At 43.8% G+C, this 15,032-nt stretch overlaps 1 protein-coding gene across 1 annotated transcript; it reads right to left on the bottom strand.

Annotated features, from left to right (window-relative positions):
• Positions 1–1,029: 1,029 nt before the first annotated feature.
• On the bottom strand, positions 1,030–14,789 carry LOC103181755 (sulfotransferase 6B1). Its single transcript, XM_007898429.2, has 7 exons — positions 14,515–14,789; positions 10,961–11,082; positions 8,596–8,685; positions 6,790–6,916; positions 6,365–6,459; positions 2,703–2,859; positions 1,030–1,116 (listed from the first exon to the last, which is right to left on the bottom strand). The coding sequence occupies exons 1-7, from the start codon at positions 14,696–14,698 to the stop codon at positions 1,058–1,060; spliced, it is 834 nt and encodes a 277-aa protein (XP_007896620.2). The 5' UTR covers positions 14,699–14,789; the 3' UTR covers positions 1,030–1,057.
• Between the last annotated feature and the right edge of the window lie 243 nt (positions 14,790–15,032).

The following is a 15,032-nucleotide window of genomic DNA, read 5'->3' as shown; positions in this document are numbered from 1 at the left end:
TAGATGCAGCCCGCAGATCTTTCTCAAATAGGGCATCCGGCCTGTGGCAGCCAAAAGGTTGGACCTCCCTCCTCCAAGGAGTTAAATTTAGCACACCTCATCACTCCTAGATCAAAATTTACAAAATGTGAAAAGAATACCACAGATAAACATGACATTGAATGCTCTTATTTTATTTTTATGCATAATTGTCTTATAAAAATGATTTTATTTTAAAATGTTCAAAGAAATTACATTGGCATAAATGATCACAAGACAACAAAGCCAAGGACACTTTTTCTCAGTTTAATCAAGTGACAAATAACAATGTTACATTTATATAGTGTCTTTCATGTGGGGAAGACATCTCAATGTGCTTCACAGACCTGACTGGGAGCCCAAATGGGGGAGGGGGGCTGAAACAGGAAGGGGAACTAAAAGCATGGTTACAAAGGGAGAACTTAAGGCAGACTTTAACCGATGGTGGGGGCAAAAGAACAAAATAGCATTTCTGTACTGAACCATACACATTCCAGTTTAGGACATATCATGTTGTCATCTCAGCAATGTAGTCTGTAGCCCTGTGGTCTCATAATGCTTATTGAGCATTACTTTTGATACACTTAATTAGTAAGCAATCTCAGTGCAGCGGTAAGATCTTAATGCGACCATTAGTGGTGGTGTGGTGAGTAAAAACAAGACGTCTAAATTGCAGTTTTTCTTAATGTGAATAAATGCCCCAAGTCTTGAAAACAGGAACCCCTTCCTGTAGCTGGAAGTGCATCCTGCTGACCTGTGAGATATCCACTCCAATCTATTTCCAGAGCAAAGGTTTTTCGAGTCGACGGAAATTCTGAAGAAATTCCCTTAAAAATATGGTAAGTAAGACCACAAAGTAATTGAATCAAATGCAAATAGGCAACTAGAGTTCGAGCTTTAGGTAAAAAAAATTATATTTTGAAAAATTAATCCTTCACCGATGATCATGATCATTTCACAGTGTTGTTGTTTAAGCTTTACAATAGATGTTATATTTCAGTTTGGCCCCAGCTTTGTGCCTGCCAGCACTCCTCAAACTTTAAATCCATTTCTTGGCTCTGTTTTTGGTGAAATGATTTTTCCAGTCTCCAACTTCACCTGGAAGATTTAATAAAATTAAATGGCTGAAAATTAGTGGGGTATTTTCTGATATTTGTTAACATTTTGCACTAAGTTCCTCAATAAGGATAAACCATGAGATAGGAAACCAGAGCAGAAACTGGGGCGATTTTTTCCCCTTCTTAATAATAATAACAATTCTTACATTTGCTATGGATGCTAATAATAATAATCCTTACATTTAAAAAAAAGTGTCTTTCACGCTGGGAGGATGTCCCAAAGCTCTTCACAGAATATACTGTAAATTGCAGTGACTGTATTTTGTGGGCCAATCACACATGTATTCATGAGTTCTGTCATTTGCAGGAAAGCACCAGGGGTTAGATTTTCGTATGGTTGTAACTGGAGACAATGGCAGGAAATTAGCAAAAGTAGCAGAGGATGATTTCATTCATCTCCAAGTACCGGAAACAAGGAGCTACCACAAGCCTCCTTATTAAGGCTTTGGCTTACAATGTTAAAGACAATAATATTAATAACAATAATCATTATCATCATCAACTTTGCTTTTGATATAGTCATTGATATGTCACAGGATTTTACCATGAAGTATAGTGAGTGTGCGTTTCGTAAGCGAATTGTGGAGGCCAATTTACACGCAGCAATATCCCAGCAATGAAGTGAATGACCAACTTTTTTTAAGGGATTGTTGGCCAAGACACCGGTAGAAATTCCATCTCTTTTTGAACAGTGCCGTGGGATCTTTTATACCCGAACAGGAAGACGAGCCTCAGCTTAACGTCCCATTTGAAGGACGGCACCGCTGACATTTCTGCAGTTCCAAATTTGCTTTGGATTACTTAGGACCTGCTTGACTTTTACAGGTGTGATCCCTCTCTCTCCCCAAACCACCCTTCACAATTTAGCAAGTTATTTGGGAAAAAATTGAGCTTTGACAAAAATAAAACTATTACACTTGTGTAAAGCTTTCAAGTATTTTGAGGGGTTCTCTTGACATAAAAGGCACTAGTTAAATGTAAACTGTAATAATCATCATCATCCTTGGATTTGAATATAAATGAAGTTTGCAAAGTGCACTGGTTGCTTTTGCAGCCCACATCGAGAGTGTGGCAGACAGCATCCTCAGCACACAGCACAATACAAATGTCTACAGACCTGATTGTCAATAAAGGCTCTTCACCAACGAAAAACTACTGCCCCTTAGTGTATATTCACACAATCTGGTTTGATTGCTTTATAAGGATGCCATTATATATATTTTTTAAAAATGTACATTGAGGACACAATCAAAATATAATCATGCAGAATGGACATGTATCTGCATTTAACCAATGTAACACTTTAAAATAAAGTACTTGCTATGAAAGGAGCACTTTAATTAATTGTATGCAGATATTGTATTGTTGAATAAATTGCAGGTTGTGCTCAGTGAATTGGAAAGCTAGACTATAATATTGTTGTCAAAATGATGTATGATGTTGTTTATCTGCTGCTTTGTATAATAAACCTCCGCTCTCTCAAAACATTATTCCACTGCAAATAACAAATGTTTCTTCTCTTTCCCCAAAAGGTTATGTTCCCTACAAGTGAGAATTCTCATTTACCTTTTCGGAAGATATATTTGCCATAGGAAGAATGTGTTATCTGGGAGTTTTCACTCATGGACTTGAAGGTGCCTCTTCCAGCAATTTTTTTAATCTGTTCCTCAGTCAGAGAGAAACCGAAGTGCATTGCCATCTTCTTCACACCCTCTTCTAAATTCTGAAAGAAGAAACATATTAATAACCACATGAAGAAATATAGGAGTAGAGAGGGATCCTTTTGACCCCACAGAACTAAAAAGCTTTATAATATTACATTTATAGTCCTGTGAGAGGAGGGAGCCTGGCCAATGATCCTCCAAAATAAGATTGGTTATTTGTTCCATAACATTCTGGGACATTGCTGTGCACATTTGGACTGCTATAATTGCCTACAAATATACAATCACTCCACTTCTCAGTAAATCATGTGAAGTGGAGTGACTGTATATCTGTAGGCTAAGTGGAATGTTCTCATGATGTGACAGAAGCTATATTAAAGGCAGGGATTACTGATTGATTGATTGATTGATTGATTGATTGATTTAGTTATTTATTATAATATCTCTATCAGTAGACGAACGGTGTGAGGGGAAATCTGATTTAGTAAGCTGCTCCTCAATGCACGAAGCTGAAAGCATCCAGTTACCACAAACACAAAATCCCAGCAAACTCTTCAATATATTCCAGTGAGTGGGCACTGTGGACAGGAACTGTGCATTCCTGACTGTGATCAGACCTGAAAATTACTCAGCCTTAAACAAGAGTCACTACGCTTTACAGAAAAGCCTCCCAATGTGAAAGGCACAATAATAATCTTCCATTTGATAAAGCGCCCTATCACATTGGAGACATCTCAAAGTGCTTCACAGGATTTCACTTGAATTGTAGTAATTGTTTATTTTTGTGTACAAATGCAAATGTTAATTTGTGCACAGCAATATACCACAAACAGCCACGATGTGACTGACCAATTTTATTGGAGGAGTTGTGTAACTCTGTCTGTCCAGCCCCTTGTGATGTCCTCCCGACATATACAAATGTAATTTTGTTGTTGTTGTGGGCCAAGATTATGGAAGGAATTCCCTTTTTGAATAGTGCCATGGGATCTTTAATTAATCTTTCATAAAGTTGGTCAATCACTCCATGGTTGTTTGTTGAACATTGCTGTGTGAAACTGGTTGCTGTGTTTTCCCCAAAAATACACAGTAAATCCACTTTATAGTATAACTGTGAAGCTCAACAACATGATAAAGTGCTATATCAAATACAAGGCAGACAGTTTGACACCTTATCTGAAGGATGTCCCCTCTGAGAATGCAGCACACCCAGTATTGTATTGGAGTGTCAGCCCAGACTATGATGTCAAAGTTCTGATGTGGGGTTTGAACCCCCGAACTTTTGACTTAGAGGTGAGAGTGCTAACCATTGAACCAGGCTGACAGAGCCTGACAAGACTTCACCTCTAACAATGTGCAAGGATTGTTAATTTTAATGACTCAACAACAAAATTACATTTATAGAGCTCCTTTCACGTCGGGAGGACGTCCCAAAGCGCTGAACAGTCAGGGCCCGAGCATGGGGGAGGGATGGTGTAGGGGTGAGGGAGGGCAGGTTGGGTGGGAGACATGGAGCAGACCAGAGCCCACTGAACAGAGGGAGGGGGCAGGTTGGAAGGGAGTCAGCTGGTCAGAGAGGTAGGAGGGGGCAAGGCCATGGATGGCCTTGAAAGTGAGGACGAAGATCTTGAACTTGATCCTCTGGGGGATGGGGAGCCAGTAAAGTCAGGCGAGGGTGGGAGTGATTGGGTCACGGAGCCTGGTGAGCAAGAGTACATGAGCTGCAGAGTTTTGGATGATCTGCAGTTTGTGAAGGGAAGAGTTGGGAAGGCCGATGAGGAGGTAGTTTCCGTAATCGAGCCTTGATTTGATGAATGTGTAGGTGAGGGTTTCGGCAGCCTGAGGGGTGAGGCAGTGACGGAGTCTGGCAGTTTTGCAGAGGTGGTGGTAGGCAGTGCTGGTCAGGGCGCGGATGTGGGGGAGAAAGGAGAGTTCAGGGTCAAACAAGACACCCAGGTTCCTGACTGGCTTCGTGAGGTTGAGTGTGCAGCCGTGGAGGCTGATGCTGCCAGCACCTGAGGTGCAGAGGCGCTGGCACGAGCCAATCAGGAGAGCCTCGGTCTTGCTGACGTTGAGTTGGAGAAAATTGTCCCTCGTCCAGGACTTGATGTCAGACAGGCAGGCGGTCAGGACACCAGTAGTCCTGGAGTTGAGGGTGGAGGCAGAGAGATAGAGTTGGGTGTCGCCTGCACACATGTGGAAATTTACCCCATGTCTGCGGATGATGTCACCAAGGGGGAGCATGTAGAGGGTGAAGAGGAGGGGACCGAGGACAGAGCCCTGAGGAACGCCGCACGAGACGGTGCGGGGGCTGGAGGAGAAGCTGTTTGCTGCGACGAAGTGGAGGCGGTGTGAAAGCTAGGACCTGAACCAGTCAAGGACAGAACCTTGAAGGTTGAGGTGGGAGAAGAGGCGGTGGAGGAGGATTGAGTGGTCCACAGTGTCAAAGGTGGTGGAGAAGTCGAGGAGGAGAAGAGCCAGAGGGAGCCCTGGTTGCACATGGTCAGAATGTCATTTGTGACCTTGACCAGAGCAGTTTCCATGCTGTGGGCAGCACGGAAACCCGATTGGAGGGAGTGGGAGGAGAGGAAAGAGCGAAGCTGGGAGGCAATGGTTGGATAGGAAAGGGAGGTTTGAGATGGGCCAGCAGCTGGATAGCTGTGATGGATCAAGGGAAGGTTTCTTCAAGGTAGGGGTGATAGTGGCTGTTTTGAGGGGAGAAGGAACAGTGCCAGATGACAGGGAGAGGTTAATGATGTTGGCGAGTAGTGGGGCAAGGAGATGGAGCTGGGATTTAAGGAGAGGGGTGGGGATGGGGTCCAGGGAGCAGGTGGTGGGCTTCATGGAGGATACAGTGGTGAAGACAGAGGAGGGGGTGACAGGATCAAAGGTGTGGAAGGAGGGATGGGTAGTGATCGGAGTGTGGTGGGAGTGGGGGGGGTTGGGAGGGGTTGGAAGTTGGGAGGGCAGTGGCAGCTTAGCGCATTCCCTTGATTTTGGACTCAAGGAAGTCCAGCATTTCATCTCAGTGAGAGTCAGAGAGTCAAAGAATCTGCAAGCAAGGAGGGCGGAGGAGCTGGTTGGTGGTGGAGAACAGGAGCCTGGTGTTGCCCTTCGCCTCCAGGATTAACCTGGAATAGAAGAACGATTTAGCTGAGGCGAGCGCGGAGCGGTAGTTTTTAATGAGGTCCAGCCAGATGTGGCGGTGGACCATTAGGCCAGGTTTGAGCCAAGTGCGTTCGGCAGCCTGCACCTGGCTCTTAAGCGAGTGGAGGTGGCTGGTGAACCAGGGTGAGGATCGGGAATAGGAGGCAATTCGGGAGTTGAGGGGGGCAAGGACGTCGAGTGTGGTGGAGAGGGTGCTGTGGAGAAGAGTGAGTGCAGCGAGTGGGTTGGTGCGAGAGGTGGGCCAGAGGGGGAGGAGTTCAGAGGACTCCAGGGCAGCAGAGAAGGACTGCAGGGGAATCTTCTTCCACGGGTGGTAGAAAATGGTGGTAGGTTTGGAGGCAGTGGAGAGAGGGATATGAGAGTCAATGCTCTGTGTGATTAGGAAGAAAGCTCTTGTACCTCTTTCAGTTCTTCAAAAGTAATTAACATCACATTCTCATCATCAACGTGTTGGTTCCAGTTGAGTGCGTAATCAAAGTAGGAGCCCATGAAAACTGGTAGAAAGAAAAAATGTTAAAGAAACAAACAAAAAATTTTATGAATTTTTTAATTGCATTTCACAATTATGGTATGATTTCCATGTGATTCACAATTAGAGGATTTTTGAGGGGTAAAAAGAAATCTACAAGGTTAAACATTCACAGACAATCACTACTGCTGCAAATTCAACCATTATTTATACAGTCACCATTGCCTGCAAATACACAGTCCATCCAATTCTTAGTAAATCCTGTGAAGCCCCTTGAGACATCCTTGGGATATGATAAGGCCTTTACCAAATGTTAGGTTTATTATCATTATGTTATTACTGCCAATACATGTACCTTCTCCTGTCATGTACTTTTTGAAGAACTCATCCCAGGATGGAAAGCAGGGCAGTAAAGGATTGTTCTGATAGAAGTGATAGTAGGAAACTGCATTGTCCTTGGGATTACGAAGCAAAACAAGAATCTGTGGAAAAGTGATTAAACAAATCTTGTCTTAATCTGTTTATGAATCCAGCCCTTTGTAAAGACTAAAAGAACATCACACTCAACTCTGCATTTACATGCATCTTGTGTGTCAGTCCAACTCATATAGAATCATAGAATCATACAGTACAGAAGGAGGCCATTCAGCCCATTGTGTCTGTGCCGGCTCTTTTAAAAGAGCTATTTAAATCAATCCCACTCCCCTGCTCTTCACATAGCCCCACAAACTTGCCCTCCCAAATAATTATTGTATAGTCTAAGCTGATACTCCATTTGTAGTGTGCTGTATTGTTGGAGGTGCCGTCCTTCACATGAGACGTTAAACAGAGGCCCCGCCTCATCTGCCTGTTCAGGTGGACCTTAAAGATTCCATGGCACTATTCAAATAGAAAAGGGAGTTTTTGGAAAAGAAGAAGGGAGTGGCCTGACCAACAATTCCCCAAATAAAATTGGTCATTTACTTATGGCCGTTTGGGAGACATTGTTGTGTTCAACTTGGCTACCACTTTCATCCAGAAAATACACAATCACTCCGCTTTACTGTGAAGCATTTCCTTCATTCCTTTCATCTTTGTTTGTTTCTTTAAAATGCTGTACTACTGAAGTCTTTGAATCCTTCCTGCATTGAGGTAACCTTCACTGAACCTCAGTAGGAGATTTGACTACAAGGGGTAACACAACCATACCCAACATCCATGGACCAGAATCTCTAACAGAGGTCACTGAACATCGATACAACAACAAGATTACATTTGTAAAGCGCCTTTCACGTCAGGAGGACATCCCAAGGCACTGATAAGGCTCATTTTAATTTCCCTAAGAGGATGCTAAGGTTATAACAAAAATGTATATTGTCTATCTGAACAGGAAGGATTGAGCTAGAAGTATAGGTAGGATAGGAAAAACTGATATAAATTGCATCATGTAATATATACTTAGATATATTCTAAAATACACAAGACCTCGCAGTCAGAGATAAAATAATAACACAAAAAAACTGAGAAAAAAAATTAAAACTAAAGTAATGGAAAAGACCAATTTGTGGTTCCAAATTTAAAAAAGTTTTTTTTTGTTGTTGTTGCCACATTATTTTTTGGGGGGGCTCTCCTATCGTTGATGAGCTATATTAAAGAAAGCTCATCACACATGTATGGCAGTTACATGTGCGCTGTAGTTACACCTGGTGACTGCGGCAATTCCCAGTGTTGTTGTGGCATTGTGCGTCACAGAGCACACAGCACACAGCAAGCACTCAGGCGAAGGCAAGCAGCAGAAACAAGATGGCGCTGATGAGGTGGAAGTTGCCTCGAGTGGCATTGCCATTTGGCTGCTTTTCCTGCTGCTCCTGGGCGGCCCCACTCTGGGCGGCGCTATGTTGGAGTTGGGCTGGTGGCAGTGATGGTTGGCTCGACTAGCAGCAACTAGCTGGGAAGGGTGAAGCCTGGGGCTCCAGTTGGGGATTCACCCAGGGCTAGAGTATACCTCCTCCCCCTCCCCCTTCCATTATGTATATAATTTTACATAATAATAATCTATCTTCAATACCAATAAAGACGCAATGTCTCCCTGTGTGTCAATCTACATTCCATATTGAATCCTTTGGTTACAAGCGAAGCTGCAACAGGTCCTGCTGGTATTCTAATAAAGTGACAGTCTTACCTTTGGTTTCTTCTCACTAATGGACTTTGGCAAGTTGTCATAGTGACTGTGTGTTCCATAGAGTCGGGGAGAAGGGTGCCTTTTCATCTCCTTCAATAAATAAGGAAATAAGCTTTGAGGAAGACACAATCTTTCAAGCTATGGGAAGAAAGAATCATTTCCAGCCTCAAAGCAAAATTTTGATATTGAGGAAATAATAATAATCCTTGCATTTGATAAAGCGCTTTTTACGTCTCCGAGACATCTCAAAGCTCTTCACAGAATATACTGCAAAGTGATTTGGCTGTATATTTGTGGGCGAAACACGGCAGCCAATGGCTCACAGCAATGTCTCACAAACAGTCGTGGATTGAATCAATTTATCATTGTTTTTTTTCTTGAGAGATTATTATCAGGCGCGTGGAGTAAGGAAACTTGCCCAAGGTTTCTGGAAATTGAACCCAGGTCTCTCGTTTGCAAGGTGAGTGCTCTAACCACTGAGCCACAAATACTCAAATGTTAGGACTATTGGATTCAAATCCTTAAGCCAAGTTATCAACAATAGTAGAAAAACCCTCTGAGTTTTTTTACACAACAAAAATGTAGAAGCAAGGAATTTGTAGTGAGAATTTTTAAAATTCCAACAACAATAAATTACATTTGCACAGTGCCTTTCATGTCAGGAGGACGTTCCAATTTGCTGGACAGTCAGGGAACCGCACCCGAGCTGGTGGTTGGGATCAGGAGGGTGGAGGGTAAGGGGTAGTAGGAGGGTGACCAAAGTCACGGTTGAAGAGGAGGGTCTTGAGACGAGTCTTGAAGGAGGCAAGTGAATGGGTGAGATGGAGGGGCAAGGGACAGGGCAAGGCAATTTATATAAATTGTAACACCATCATTACATTTTATTCTACACATTTCTATTGCTCAATTAGATTTGTTTTAAGTTAACCGTTAAGGTGCAGGTGACCTGAATATATTGCTGACTTGCGGTTTTGGTGTGAAGGAAAAAAAAGATTTAAAGAGAATTAGACTGGGAAGAAAGGTATCAAACAGAAATAACATTGGTGAAAAAAATAGAGCCGATAGAAAAATAACAAATCAGATTTTTAAATACATTTTTTTTTAAAATAAAAGGAAAACTGTTGGCGTACAGGTCTTATAAGCCACAAGCTTGACCTGCATTTGGATTTTGCTGTCCTTGAAGAGAGATGAGCATGACCAGTGTGCTCTTTGCCCCTTCTCAGCACAATCCTTCAGGACAGTGTACAGGCTGAAGTTGATGTCCACTTCGATCCCAAGGTACCGATACCAATCAACAATTGAGACTGACTCTCTTTGTATTTTCCAATCAATACCCTTGATATCTTCTCTTGGGCTGTGCAGAACCATGATTCCACACATGGGGGCACCCACCACCATATCCCACTGGGTGTCCTACGTTCAAGATGGTGGGTGCAGCAGAAAAGGTCTCACTATCATCCACAAACAGTGCTGCAATCCTGTCAGAGAGGCCTGGAACAGATACATCAAATCCATCCCCCTCAATGGCATCCAACACGTCATTTATTCCTACCATCGAATAGGATGGTTGACAAGGGGTAGCCTCGCCTTACCCCCTTTCTGGGGATGGCCTCAGTTAGTCCACTGTCAACTCTAACACACATGTATTCCCAAGGCTTCCAGTTTCATCATGAATGTTGCATGAGTCACTAGGTTGAAAGCTTTGTGGAAGTCGATGAACGAAATGTAGGTGAGTTTTTCCTTGGCTTTACAATGTTATATGATCTCATAAAAACCTTGAACGTGTCCAACGTATTGGTATTGGGAATGGAAATCAGCCTGCTCCTTCTTGATTAAACCACGAACCTCCAATGCATGCGATAAACGCCCAACACTGGCACGAGCCCAGAAGGTTACCTCAGGCATTACCGATGACAGACTTCAGCCAGTGGAAGAAAGATTTGGGATTGTTCTTGTGTAGTTGTGCTCCCTTTTGAGGTGATGCAACCCATTGATCCTGCTTTTATTTTAAACTGATAAAACGACAATGTCTGTCCGTGCTTCAAGAAGGATCTCAATAACCAATTGACATAGAGACATGATTTAAACCTCATCGGAAAGGTCTTACACCTAGGAGTGACATGCACTTGTTTTTCGCTGCAGTTATACCCAGTGGCCACCGAGTCAAAGTGGCTCTGTGGCATCCTGCGTCATCCTGCGCCCATAGCCAAACAGCAGCGGGAACAAAATAAAGAGCACAGATGGAGCTAATCCGCGGTAACAACAACAAAATTATACTTTTAAAGCGCCTTTCACGTCAGGCTTCATGCCGTAACTCGCCTTCTGAGGTTAAAAATATTAAACTATGAACTTGCTTCACACATACCTCAAATTTCTCGGGAGCTCCAAACTCCAATGTTGCAAACTTTCTGGTTAATGCATAGTTCTCTTCTTCTTCGTCATTTGCATGGACAATGTCCCGAAGTATATGATGTATCCAATTAAACCCTGGTGTGTGCAAACAGGTTAATGAAGAAACTGAAATACTGTGTAATATTACTTGTTACGTGTTAAAGTCAGTCAGCAAACAGAAATCCCCAAATAGCCTTTGAGGAAATTGCTTATTCTTTTCAACATGAACTCGAGCCAGAATGGAGTCCTGTAGCTCAGTGGTCAGAGCACTCGCTTTGAAAGCAAGAGACCTGAGTTCAATTCCAGGCAGGGCGAAACCTTGGACAAGTTTCCTTACTCCACACGCCTTATAATAATCCCTCCAAAACCAAAAACTATAATAAATTGGTCATTTTCAATCTACGACTGTTTGTGGGACATTGCTGTGCGCAATTGGCTGCCTCGTTCGCCCACAAATATACAGTCAATTCACTTTACAGTGTGGGTTCTGTGAAGCGCTTTGGGACGTCCTCCCAACGTGAAAAGCGCTATATCAAATGCAAGGATTATTATTATTATAGAATATCACATTGGCTCGAGTTTGAGCCAGTTCGAGTCAGTTTGCTCTCAGGTCAAATTGGTGACACAACAGCAGGTTGTTTGCTGTGGCTGAGATGTTGTTATCAACCTCCATTCACTCTGAATGTATTAGAATCAATGAATGGATCTAATGGCCTGTGCAGCTTGGACTGAACAGTTAGACCATTCTCTTTGACCGTGCCTTCAGCTCCCCTCTCGACTCTCTACCCCCTCCTCGCTCCCTCCCTTCCCTCCCCTCACCCTGACCATTTCCCCCTTGCTCGGGTCCTGACCCAACTGTACAGCGCCTTGGGACGTCCTCCTGACGTGAAAGGCGCTCAATAAATGGAATCTTGTTGTTGTTGTTGTTGTTGTTAGAGTACATGAGGCAGGGGTAATTATTTATTTTCATAATCTGAGCACCCACTAGCACCACAAGAGTCTGTTGGAAGATGTTCCATCTTGCAACAGACCTTAAAATCCTGTAGTTTGGAGCTGATTTTGGTATTGTACTTCCGATGAACTGAAAATAAGAGCTTTTTATAAGAAACACCATAAGAGTAAAATTCTTTGTTTTTTGCCTATCACACCTTAATACGTTATTTTACTTGTTACATATTAAAGTCATGTAGTTGTGTTCAAATCCCTTCACTCCCTGGCACCTCACTACCTCTCTGACCTCCTCACTTCTCAATCCACCACCCAGCGCCTCCACTCCACTGGCACCAGCCTCCTGCTCGTCCCTCGCACCCTCCGCCCCACCAACGAAAGTCACTCTCAGCCACTACGCCCCAAAACTCTGGAATACTCTCCCTCAGTCCCTCTGCCTTGCACCCTCTCTCCCCTTTTTCAAGTCCTGCCTGAAAACTTTCCTCTTGGCTGTACTTATGGCCACCTCCCCCCACCACCCCCCCGGGCTCCACCACTGTTAGGCACTCTGAGATGCTACCCTGTGTGGAGGGCACTATATAAATGCAAGTTGATGTTGCATTACCAATCTGTCTGTCTGTCTGCTTCAGGAACACCAGTCGAACGTAACAACTTCATCACAGTATCATAAGAGAGATTCAGTCCATTTGATCCCTCCTTTCAGAGTAACCACCTTCCCGTCCTGCCATTTGCTGTTCAAATGCTCCGAGATGTCTTCCGGCGTGAAGGGCTCTACATAAATGCATGGTCTTTAAGATTCTGAAGGAAATAGATAATGTAGACCTTGATAAGCTGTTTTATCGTGTACTGAACTGTAGAACCAGAGGACATGGCCTGCGATTGAAGAACAAATTCAGAACTAATCTGCAGAAACTCTGAAAAAACATAAAATACTGCAGATGCTGGAAATCTGAAACAAAAACAGAGATTGATGGGAGTAATCAGCAGGTCAGGCAGCATTTATGGAGAAAGGAAAATGGGTCAACGGTTCAGGTCCATGAGCCTTCGTCAGAATTTCATCACAGCTGCAGTTCTGTGTTTTGCGTCTGCGGAAATACCACTTCAGTGAGTGAGTAGTAAATATATGGAACAGGGAGACAGCAGAAGCAGAAAATGTTGTTTGTTTCAAGGGCAAATTAGATAAGTTCTGCTAGAAAGTAACATTGTTTGGGTCACAGTATATAGCTTGAGACATGACATGTCAAGCGACTGCCAGGATGGTGGAAGGCGAACTAGATGGTCTTTTTTTGCCTAGCAAATTTTTATGCTATTCTTAACTAACTCAGATCCCATCTCTCACACCGGCTTCACTTTGTCCCCACAAATGGCTGCTCCTCCAACCCCCGCACCGTCTTGTGCAGTGTTCCTCAGGGCTCTGTCCTCAGTCCTCTCCTCTTCATCTGTACATGCTCCCACTTGGTGAATTCATCCGCAGACATGGAGTCAACTTACACATGTATGCAGATGCCACCCAACTCTATCTCTCTGCCTCCATCCTCGTCCCCAAGACCACTGATGCCCTGACAGACTGCGTGTCAGACATCAAGTCCTGGATGAAAGCCAACTTTCTACAGCTGCACATCTGCAAGACCGAGGCTCCACTGATTAGCTCATGCCAGCAATTCCGCACCTCAGGCACTGGCAGCATCGGCATCACGGATGCACACTCCACCTCACCAAGCCAGTCAGGAACCTAGACGTCTTATTTGACCCTCAACTGTCCTTTCTCCCCCACATTTGTGCCATAACCCACTCTGTCTTCCCCCACCTCTGCAACATTGCCCGACTTTGCCGGTACCTCATCCCCCTGGCCGCCGAAAACCTCATACATGCCTTCATTACAACCAGGCTCGACTATGCCAGTGCCCTGCTTGTCAGCCTTCCCAACTCTTCCCTCCACAAGCCACAGATCATCCAGAACTCTGCAGCTCATGTCCTCTCCCACACCAGGTTCCATGATGTCATCACACCCACCCTCACCCGGCTCCCCATCCCTCAGAGGATCGGGTTCAAAATTCTTGTCTTCACCTTCAAGCCCCTCCATAAAGTTACAGAAACTGGTGTTAGGCACATGTTGCTAATCACCATAATGAAGACTGTAACAGTAGTCACAGCACAAGAAAAACACTGATAAACACTTTTACTTTTAACAGGTTGGAAAACGTGTTTAGCTTGTAAGAGTAAAAACAAACAGTTGGATAGTGTGAAATAAAAGTTTGAATGTAACCATTGCTTTCATTTTAGGGAGCTCTCAAAGAAATAAAGAAACTCAGTAATGTTTTTTGCAAAAAAATGTTTTTAGTTTTTTAAGAGTTGGAAGTAATTAGAAGGTTATGCTTGAAGGCTTAGTTGAGGAAGAGCAGGAGGAGGCTCATATGGAGCATAAACACCCACATAGACCAGTTGGGCCAAAAGGCCTGTTTCTGTGCTGTATATTCTAATGTATTCAATTACTTGATCTAAATAGTTTACTTTTGTTTAAAAAGGTTCACTCTAATAACACTCTGGGCTTTTATCCCCCTTAAATGCCGAGTTTCTTACCGCATTTGGGATAAGCTGCAAGCAACACATCCTCTGTCCTGGCCTGGAAAGTGCAGAGCTCGGTCAGTGTCTGCTTTGAAGTGCGCATTGCCGGGTACAGCAACCCCTTGTACCTGAACACCAGCTCCTCAGAAGTAACAGTCTTGGCTTTCTCAATCACCTTGTCCACCCACTCACCCGCCATGTCTCGTGGCTGCTGTCAGTGCAGGCAGAGAGTGCTGATTGCTCGCTGCTTTTGTAGGGAATCCAGCAGAGCTCTCACTTCCTCTCACTTCCCTCAGAGTTAAAGGGTCAGTGTTGCCCATGTGATTGGTGGGAACTTTGCCAAGACTAAGCTAGTCTAGAGCAGTTGCCACCTTTTTGGCCTCGGGACCAATTTGTAACCCTTGATGGTCTGTTGCCACCGGATCCAGTAAATAGTTTTGGTGCAATTTTTGTTTGGGGGGTCACCATGCTTAAGAGTATCCAAACCAAGCTGAGATTTCTATGCATCCCACCTATACATGGAAATCCCAGAG

This window comes from Callorhinchus milii, unplaced genomic scaffold, assembly GCF_018977255.1.
Source record: "Callorhinchus milii isolate IMCB2004 unplaced genomic scaffold, IMCB_Cmil_1.0 Scaffold3, whole genome shotgun sequence".
Taxonomy (NCBI): Eukaryota; Metazoa; Chordata; class Chondrichthyes; order Chimaeriformes; family Callorhinchidae; genus Callorhinchus; species Callorhinchus milii.
Note: the sequence above shows the minus strand (reverse complement) of the source record. Positions and strands in the feature narration are given on the sequence as shown.

Coding starts and splice junctions, on each gene's coding strand:
- LOC103181755 (XM_007898429.2), bottom strand. CDS start 14,698: ATGGCGGGTGAGTGGGTGGACAAGGTGATTGAGAAAGCCAAGACTGTT. Junction 6,917..8,595: donor TTAGTGAGAAGAAACCAAAG/GTAAGACTGTCA, acceptor ACTTTTCCACAG/ATTCTTGTTTTGCTTCGTAA. Junction 1,117..2,702: donor CAAATATATCTTCCGAAAAG/GTAAATGAGAAT, acceptor TAAATCTTCCAG/GTGAAGTTGGAGACTGGAAA.